This window comes from Galeopterus variegatus, unplaced genomic scaffold (assembly GCF_000696425.1).
Source record: "Galeopterus variegatus unplaced genomic scaffold, G_variegatus-3.0.2 Scaffold174, whole genome shotgun sequence".
Classification (NCBI taxonomy): domain Eukaryota; kingdom Metazoa; phylum Chordata; class Mammalia; order Dermoptera; family Cynocephalidae; genus Galeopterus; species Galeopterus variegatus.
In genome coordinates, this window is record NW_007726285.1 from 811,161 (window position 1) to 821,072 (window position 9,912).

Genomic DNA, 9,912 nt, shown 5'->3' on the forward strand with positions numbered 1-9,912 from the left:
CCCCCCCCCCCCCCCATTTCTGTCACAGGCCAAGCAAGGAGCCTGCATAAATTTGTCATACCACCTGACCACGGGTGACACAAAAAGTAACAACTAGCCTGGTCCTGAACAGTCAGAAGAGACACAAGGGTGGTGGCTGCGCACACCCTGCAGCTGCTGGATTGGGGGAAGGGACTAGGGGACTCTGCAGGAGTGGCTGGATCGGGTGGGGCAGGTAGAGGGCTTGAGGCAGCAGCTACGTGCCAGCCACTGAGAAGTATTTCAAGACTCTAGCACCTGCTAGAGGCAGGGCAGCTCACAGACCCGCCATGCACACTCTCCAGAGAGCAACACTTTGATTCAATTCTTGACCTAAGTGAAGATGGGGACTCCTGAGGGAGGCAGGGTGGAGGTGGAGCTCGGGGAGGTGCAGGCCCACAGCCAAGGATGGAGTCAGGGGAGAGGGATCCCAGAGACCGGGACCCACCCTGCCCCGCCTCCCCTCTCTGTCCTCGCAGCAGCCCTCCTCACTTGGACTTGATTCACAAACCCAGATGCAAAACACCGTTCCCTCTGGACCTGTTACTTATCCTGAGTCTCCAGCTTTTTCACCTGCAAAAGGGGGACACCTGCCCCCAGGATGGGCTAAGAATTCAGTACAGTGCCTGGCCTAGATCTGCAGTGAGGGCCCTCTCCTCTCTGCTGTCACAGTGGGGAGGGGACCCTACCCCAGCACCAGTTCGTCTGCTCCTGCATTTGGACTCGGCGGTTCTCAATCCAGGCTGCCCTGGAAGAAGTTTTCAAAAATATCGACGCCGGACCCCACCTCGGAATCTCAGGGTGGTCCTTGTATCTCTGTTGCAAAAATCTCCCGAGGAGCTTAGGGTGCACAAGGGTGGAGGGCTTCGACCCAGACCACTGACTCCCGGGAGAGTCACCTGTTGCATTAAGGACAACAAAAAGCAAACTCCCAGGACCTATCCCTAAGATTCGGTTCAGTCTATCTTGGGGTAGGGGAGTCCAGAAATCAGCAACTTTGGGAAGCTCTTCGGTTTTTATGTGTATATGTCCCTTCGCAGCCGTAGAAGCAGGCTGAGAGGAGTTATGGGTGCCGGAAAACACAGGCAGGCCATGCGCCGCGGGGACCTGGGCCCTCCTAGCCCCGCTCAGCTGCCACCTGCTGTCCCCGCGCTGCAGCATGTGCACCTGCGCACACCCCTTCCTTACTCGGCCCTCGCCTGATGTGCCTCCCGGCCCCCCGGCCCCCCGCACTCAGACCCAGAGCGCAGGCCGCGGGTGCAGGTCGCTCGGAGCCGTGCGCCCCCGCCCCCGTCATAGCCCGTCCTCTGTCCTGGCGTCAAGCTAAGACCTGCAGAGACGCCACACGAAGCTGCCAGCGGGACCCGCCGTCCGTAGGCGCCCGCCTCTCGCGCTAACTCGCGCGGATACGGCAGCATGTGCACCTGCGCACACCCCTTCCTTACTCGGCCCTCGCCTGATGTGCCTCCCGGCCCCCCGGCCCCCCGCACTCAGACCCAGAGCGCAGGCCGCGGGTGCAGGTCGCTCGGAGCCGTGCGCCCCCGCCCCCGTCATAGCCCGTCCTCTGTCCTGGCGTCAAGCTAAGACCTGCAGAGACGCCACACGAAGCTGCCAGCGGGACCCGCCGTCCGTAGGCGCCCGCCTCTCGCGATAACTCGCGCGGATACGGCTGCACCTTCTCTGACGCCGCCGAGTCGCACGGGAAGTTCCGGGGAGTCGCACAGGAAGTTTCGGAGAGCCGCAGCGCGCAGGCACGACACGCCAGCTTCGCGCCAGCGCGCCGTAAGTGCGCAGGCGCGCCGGCTGCTCTCCTTTGGGCTCTTCCTTCTCCCGATCTCCAGACGCCAGTAGCTGTTGGGTCCTATGTCGCGTCGGGCCCTCCGGAGGCTGAGGGGGGAACAGCGCGGTCAGGAGCCCCTCGGGCCCGGCGCCCTGCAGTTTGTCCTTCGTGATGACGACGATGCGGAAGAAGAAGGGCCAAAAAGGCGGCCGGGTGGCCGGCGCCCCGGGGACGCAGCGAAGGAGGGCGTCCGAGTCAACAACCGGTTCGAGCTGGTGAGGAGGAGGCGGCCGGGGGGCAGGGTGAGAGACTGGTCTGCGCGGGGGCGGGGCGATGCAGAGATGGGCGTGGACTCCGGTGGAGCGGGCGGGGTCGTGACGCCAGGGGGAGGTTACATGGATTTGGACTTCAGTGGGGAGGGCGGGGCTAAGTGTGGGCGGGGGCGGGGCTAAGCGCGCTGTCGTGGGTGGGCGGGGCTTCACTTCTCTGGGTCTCTAGGGGACTTCCTTTGATTGCAGGGTTGAGCATGTCAGCCACGCACTTGCAGGCCCTTTGCAGACACTCCGCTTTAATCTTCACCGCACCACTGCCTACCCAGGACGTCCTGTCTTGTTCTTACAGAGAAATAACACAGTCAGTGTGAATTGCCATCAGGTCCCGTGACATTTTTCTCGGCAGCGCCAGCCTCAGTCCATACCTTTGGCGTGTGGGTTATCTGGTTGTGGCTTCTCCGATTTCTCTGTGCGGGCAGGTGACATTTGTTTTGCTCACTCAGCACTGCGTGCCCGGCACTAGTAGGGCTTCAATGACTATTTGCTGAATGCGTGAACGAACAGTAAGCACTGGGTCTTAAAGTCGTGGAAAAACCAGCACCCCTTTGTAAGCTCTCGCTTGATCTTGCAGTGTTGGCAAGTTAAGGGGCCCATACTAAGACGGTGGGGATTGTCCTAAACGGGAGTTCGGTTTAGAGATTATTGACCTTTCCACTTGACCTAAGAGACGGTCTCACCTCATAATCTCTGGTGCATTGGGACGGAAGTCCCTTCTTGAAATTCTCAGTACTCTCCATCCCCTCTTTTGATTCTCCCTAAAGTAACTCCCTCACTACCACCCCGTTTCTCGTCATCTTTCTTTTTAACTTTTTTATTATGAAAAACTTGGAACATATACTAGAGTAGTACAAGTAACCTTCACATGCCTATCACCAGTTCCCATGATTATTGACACACGGCAGTCGTGCTGCTTGATTCTTCAGCACCTTCTCCCCTTGGATGATTTAAAAGCACATCCGAGACAGCACATCATTTATCCTTAATTTTGCCCGTCATTTTCTGACTTCTCTCAAGACCCTCCAGTTTTTATTGCCGTCCCAGATGTTAACCAGCTGGAACCAGTTTGGGCTGAAGTCGACTACTTACATGGACCTTTTATCAAGTGGTACTTTCTCCTTATTCCTATACCCTCCAGGCTTAGTCTTTCCAGAATAACTGTTATTTGGAGGGCATTGGCATGTGCCAGGCACTGCTGTTATCTCATGTAATGATCACAGTAAAGGAGGAGACAACACTGTCCCCATTGTACAAATGAAGACCCCATGGCGGAGAAGTGTAAGTGATATCTGCAGTTTAAATCCAGACTTTCTTACTCAAAACTTGTGCTTTTACAACCACATCATGGTGTTTATCTCTTTCCTGCTGATGAAGAAAGCTCGGTAAATGGATGGGGTAGCGTGTTTGAGAGAATTGAAAAAGCCAACAGGTGATTGTGTGAATGGAGAAGAATGGTGCTTATGTGGTCCCCCATGAAACCAGCCAGGTCAGAAGGGCCCAGGGTCCATTCCTGCTGAGACCTTTGCCCTTCTCCTTTCTGATGGGCGATTAATATCCAGCTCAGACCTCCTTCCAGCTCTCTGGATTCATACATCAACTCAACATCTGTCTCCCCTTAGATGTCTCATAGACATCTTAATCTCCATGCATCAGAACATTAACTGGCCCCAACTTGCTCTTCCATCTTCCCTGTCTCTGTTGAGTGCCTCTCCATTCTTCTTTTTGCCAAGACCAACCATCCCTGGTGTCTCCCACACCCACATACAGACTGTTAGGAAGTCCTGTGCTGGAATCAGGTGCACAGGGAGCATGGCTGCCTTTCCTGAACCTCCACCTCCACTCTTGTTCCCCTGCAGTCTGTTCTGAACACACGCTGATCATAGCCCTCCTTTCCCAACAGTCCCCCGGTGGCCCCAGGCTGGCCCAGTCTGCCCTGTTAGCACTCCCACCTCATCTCTTGCTAGTCATGTTCACTCTACCCCAGCCTTACCACTCTGCCCAGGATGCCTCCCTCATGCTGTGCTCAGCTCTCACCTCAGTCTTGCCTGCTCTTAAAGAGATACTCGCCCCACGTTTTCAACCCCTTTAGTCTGGCCTTTTTCCTCTTTCCGTGGCAATTATTCACCAAATGTACTGTGTGCGTTACATATTCTTTTTGTTTGTGCTGCTTGTCCCCTGCTGCTGGAGCATAAACTTCATGGAAACAGGAACTTTGTTGTTCACTGATGTGTCCCCCCCCCAGAACAGTGTCTGGCCCCCAGTAGGTGTGCACATAGCCACTGCATGAGATAGATAGATCCTCACTGTCTGTGGTCAGAGTGTGTGCATGGGGCTGTGGGGTCAGAAAGAACTGGGTTTGAATCCTGACTCCACCTCTTCAAAGCTCTGAGAACTTGGACCAGAAAATTAGTGTAAGCTTTGGCTTCCACATTTCTTGGGGATGATCTTATTTACCTCATAGGGTTTTCATGAGGATTACAGCCTTTAGTGTATGCTGGGCACATGATCAGCCCTCAACCAGTGTAGACATAACATGATGTTGAAAACTAGTGAAGAGAACAAAAGAACTTCACTAGAAACACATGAGCCTGTGTGGCTTACAGTCGTCCCTTGGTACCCGTGGGGGTTGGTTCCAGGACCTTCCTCATCCACGGATGCTCAAGTCCCTGATGTAAAGTGGCTCAATAATTTGCATAGGGGCCGGCCCGGTGGCGCATGCTGCAGTGCGCCGCTTGGGAGCGCAGTGGCGCTCCCGCCGGGGGTTCGGATCCCACATGCAGACCGGTTCCTGCTCACTGGCTGAGCGAGGTGCGGGCGCAGCACCGAGGGTTGAGATCCCGTTGCCGGTCCTGGTCTGGTGCGGGTGCGACACTGAGGGTTGTGATCCGTTGCTGGACACGAAAAAAGACAAAAAGGAAAAAAAAAAAAAATTTGCATAGGATCTACGCACATCCTCTCATGTCCCCCGTATACTTTAAATCATCTCTAGGTCATTTATAGTACCTAATACAATTTAAATGCTGTGTAAATAGTTGTTATTCTGTGTTGTTTTCTAAATTTGTATTATTTTGTATTCTCGTATTGTTGTTTTTGATTTTTTTTTTTCCTGAATATTTTTCATCTGCCCTTGGTTGAAACCGCTGATGTGGAACCCATGGATATGGAGGGCTGACTGTACTTAGAAACACTTCTAGGGGCAGACTGTGCTCTCCTGGGGAGAAGGACGCAGAGCCCAAGCCTGGTGCTGGTGCTCACCCTCCTGTGCTACTTTATAGCTTTGACTGTCCTCATTGCTGGCTCTTGGGTGGTTTCTTTCTTTCTTTTTTTTTTTTTTCTCCTAAAAGATGACCAGCAAGGGGATCTTAACCCTTGACTTGGTGTCGTCAGCACCATGCTCACCCAGTGAGCTAACCTGTCATCCCTATATGGTATCCAAACCCATGGCCTTGGTGTTATCAGCACCACACTCTCCTGAGTGAGCCACAGGCCAGCCCCATTGGGTGAGTTTCTTCAGCCTTAGATTAGAAATCATCTTTCCCATTTCAGTTAGAGTGGCTTTTAAAAATCAACTCTATTGAAGTATTTTTTATATGTAATGAAGTGCACGCATTTTAAGTGTCCAATTTCAGTTTTGACAAATGTATACACCAATGTAACTATCACCACCCAGTTACAAAAGATTTACATCAATATTTCCAACCCTGTGCCTCACTCCAAGCAACCACTGAGCTGCTTCTGTCACTGTGTATTAGTTGTGCCTGCTCCAGAATTTCATATAAATGGAGCTACACAGAACGTGTTCATTTGTATCTGGCCTCTTTTGCTCAGCACATGCTTCTGAGATTTAGTCATGTTGTGGGTAATTATGGTTTCTTCCTTTTTATTGTTGACTAGTGGTGTATTTTATGGATGTAATGCAACTTACCTGTTCACCTTCAGATGGACAACTGGGTTGCTTCCAGTCCAGGCTGTTATGAATAAAGCTGTGTGGACATTGTGTGCAAGTCTCTTTTGCGGACACATTTTTATTTTGCTTATTGAATACCTGGAGTAGAGTTGCTGGGTTGTAGAGTCGGTATGTTCTAACTGATATGAGACTGCCAAACGATTTTCCATGGTGGCTGTGGCATTCACACCTATCAGTGGGGTGGGAGGGCTCCGGGTACTCCTGTCTTTTCACATTTAGCCACTCTGGGGTGTGGGCGGCACTTCATTTGGTTTTAATCTGAGTCTCCCTGGAGATGTTGGATGTCTTCTCATATGCATATCGTCCACCTGTTTATCTTTTGTGGAGCATCTATCCCATTTTTTATGGTGTTTGTCTTTTTATTCCTATTTCTTTGTTTGGTTCCAGTTTTTTGTTTTTTCTTTTTTTTAGCAGCTGGCAGGTTCAGGGATCTGAACCCTTGACCTTAATGTTCTCAGCACCATGCCCTCCCAGATGAGCTAACTGGCCAGCCCTTTGTTAACTATTTTATAAGAATTCTGTATATATTCTGAATAGTCTTGTGTCAAATGTTCATATTGTGAGTATTTTTTTTTTCTAGTAAATAGTCCAAGTAATAATAACTTTATTAAAATATTAACTAAGGGGCCGGCCCGTGGCTCACTCGGGAGAGTGCGGTGCTGATAGTACCAGGGCCGCGGGTTCAGATCCCGTGTAGGGATGGCCGGTTGGCTCACTGGGTGAGCATGGTGCTGACAACACCAAGTCAAGGGTTAAGATCCCCTTACTGGTCATCTTTTAAAAAAGAAAAAATAAATTAACTCAGTAACAGTGTATTTTTTTGTTTTTGTTTTGGTGGCTGGCCAGTACAGGGATCGAACCCTGGATCTTGGTGTTATCAGCACTGTGCTCTGACCAACTGAGCTGACTTGTCAGCCCAGATAACACTATAATTGTTGCACATCACAGTGATTTTAGTATATTAGAATATTTAAGATGAAGAATTTAGTTGTTAGATACTCAGATAAACCTATATGAGGGTACTTCAAAAAGTTCACCGAAAGATTTGTATTATCTTTCAATTCTGTTTTTTCTCATATAAGCACATTTTTCACTGCAGCTGCAGAGTTTGAGGAAACAGTCCACATGACTGCCCTCACTTCTGACACCAATTCCAACTTCAAGGGGGTTCCCCAAGACCACCCTCAAGCTTCAGTAATTTGCTGGAAGGATTCACAGAACTCACTGAGAGCCCTTATACTCACAGATCTGGTTTATTATAGGAAAAGGTTACAGATTAAAATCAACCAAGGGAAGATGCGCATAAGGCAGAAGTCTGACATACTGTGCATCTGGACTGCTTGACAATCTGATATAAAACCACATAAAATTGGTGAGACACACTTAAAAGTTACCAGAATTTATTTTATCACACTGAGAAATTTTCCCTGTAAGTGAGGAAGATCAGTCTTTTACAAAGAATTGTGTGTATGTGTGTCTCGGTTTTCATGCAGTGTAATTGCTGTTCCCTGATAATAACTGAAATAAATCTAAATTGTGTGATTAAACAAAACAAACTTTTTCCAAGATAAATTTCGGTGGTCAGGCTGCTGTCGTTTGGCTAGAATAAGGATTTGAACTTGTGCAGTTGTCTGGTTTGCCAGCACCAAGTCATCTTCATCTTTGATAGCAGTTGGTTTTGAGCCTTTGTTTCGATGTCAGCAGTAGCAATGATTGCTGATTCTCATTCACAAAGGCGTCTAATCACAGATGGTATTAGAACTCTTGTGGCTTTTTTTTTTTTTTTCCTCTCTACTAGTGAGGGGTAAGTTTGGTCAAGGATTATATAATTTTGTGAGATTCTTGAGGTTGGATCATGTCACACCATTACTTTTGTCCCTGTCTGTGAGGTCATCTTTAGCAAGGCAGATGTTGCTTGTTGGCTGCTGAGAGCAAGGAAATAATTATGGATCCATATTCCAATTGTGAGATCATTTGAACAGTGAAAAAAAAAACTCTTTGTGTTCCCCGATACCTGCTCATTTCTGCCTACAGAAGAATGGATTCCTGACCAAGTCCACAGAATCACTTCCCCCAGAGATGCGGACTTCTGGTGGCTTCCTTCTTCCCTGGGAAGGATAACCTTTTTTTTTTTTTTTAAGTGAACCCTTATTACTGACTGTGAGGCCTTGACTTGAAAGGCTTAATTTTATGGCATGAAAAACAATCTAAATGAGTTGAGTAGTGAGTGAGTGAAGACAAAAGTAGGATCTCCTCTTCGAATTGTGGCAGCGTAACTGGCACCAGCACAGCCTCTTGCCATAAACAAGTATAAAACTGAGCAGCATGCCTGAAGTGATTTTCCAGACACTGGACCACGAGCATTGTAGGTCTGTGATCCCTGAGTAGGAGAAACTATGGTGAGCCCATCGAACTGGCTTTCTGCTTAGGTATGCTTTTGAGATAGCAGCAGGGCAGGTTGTACCAAGAGAGCCTGGCTATATCGCTGATCTGAGGAGGCAGATCAGATTTGGGGGCTGCTGAGGTGACTGGAATTTATGGGGCAGGGTACTGGAGAGAAAGAGTTCCAGAAATCTGCTTTGAATCTTTGGCTCAGTACAAAGCTGTGCCAAGCAAAGAACAAGACTGGGAAAGGGACCATTACCCAAAAGCTGTGAGATTCACTCCTAGCAGAGTTCCCAGAGGGTGGGAAGACGTTCAGTGCTGACCACCATGGAGAGCTGTCATTGCAGAGCCTGCATGTTCAGTAGAGGCTTAAGAAAGACTGCTTCTCAGGAGTAGTGCTAAAGTAACCTTGTAACAAATACTCTAGACCTGTCTTAGCAAAGCTTAAAAATAAGGTTTGTTTAGAGCACAGTGCTGATAACACCAAGGTCCAGGATTCAATCCCTATACTGGCCAGCCAAGAAGAAAGGTTTGAGGGGATTGTGCTAATATACACGTAAATTAACTGCCTGCCTGTATACATTTCAGCTTCTGTTAAGGAAAAGGACAATATCCAAAAGTTGTTTAGCAGCTCAGAGTCATGGCTTCTAGCACACACTAACAGCAAACTAGATGGGCAGAGGAGTGGGAGCACGTGGCCCACAGCTATGAGAACCACCAGTCGGCAGCAACAGACCCTGAGAAACAGATGCTAAAAGTAGACGTGAACTTGAATGGCATATAAATGCATTCAAGGACTTAGGATTTATAGAAAACCATGAACATAATGAGGGGAACGTAGGGAATCTCAATAGAGAAATGGAAACTGTAGAGAGCAAATTCTAGGACTGAGAAATACAATATCTGAAATGAACAGTCCCCCGATGATCTTGACAGCAGATCACACTAGAGAAGAGAAGGTCAGTGATCTTCAAGTGAGGGCAGAGAATGAAGCATTCCACAAAGGGGAAAAGAGTCTCAGTAGCCTGTGGGACAGTATCGAGCAGCCTAACATCTATAGTTGAAGTAACAGAACAAGAAAAAGAGAAATTGGGCCAAAAAAAGAGTTGATGAAACAGTAGGCAAATTTCAAATTTTGATGTAAAACTCCACAAACCCCAAGCTGGATAAACATGAAAGAAGCTATGAGGAAATCACAATCAATGGAAAATCAGTGGTGAAGGAAGAAATCATCCAAGTGCTGGAAAAGAGACCTGTTATCTACATGGAACCATGGTAAGAATAATTACTGACTTCTCATGAGATACAAAATAAGCCGGAAGACAGTGAAACAGCATCTTTAAAATGCTAAAAATAGGGCCGGCCCGGTGGCACACTGCTACAGTGTGCCGCTTGGGAGCGCGGTGGCGCTCCCGCCGAGGGTTCGGATCCCA

General features: G+C 48.9%; 1 protein-coding gene across 1 annotated transcript in view; it reads left to right on the top strand.

Annotated features, from left to right (window-relative positions):
- Positions 1-1,804: 1,804 nt before the first annotated feature.
- Positions 1,805-9,912, top strand: part of TCF25 (transcription factor 25 (basic helix-loop-helix)) — a 44,355-nt gene continuing 36,247 nt past the window's right edge. Inside the window, 1 exon segment of the mRNA XM_008563488.1 lies at positions 1,805-2,073. Within this exon segment, the coding sequence (XP_008561710.1) occupies positions 1,882-2,073 (192 nt within the window). The 5' untranslated portion in view covers positions 1,805-1,881.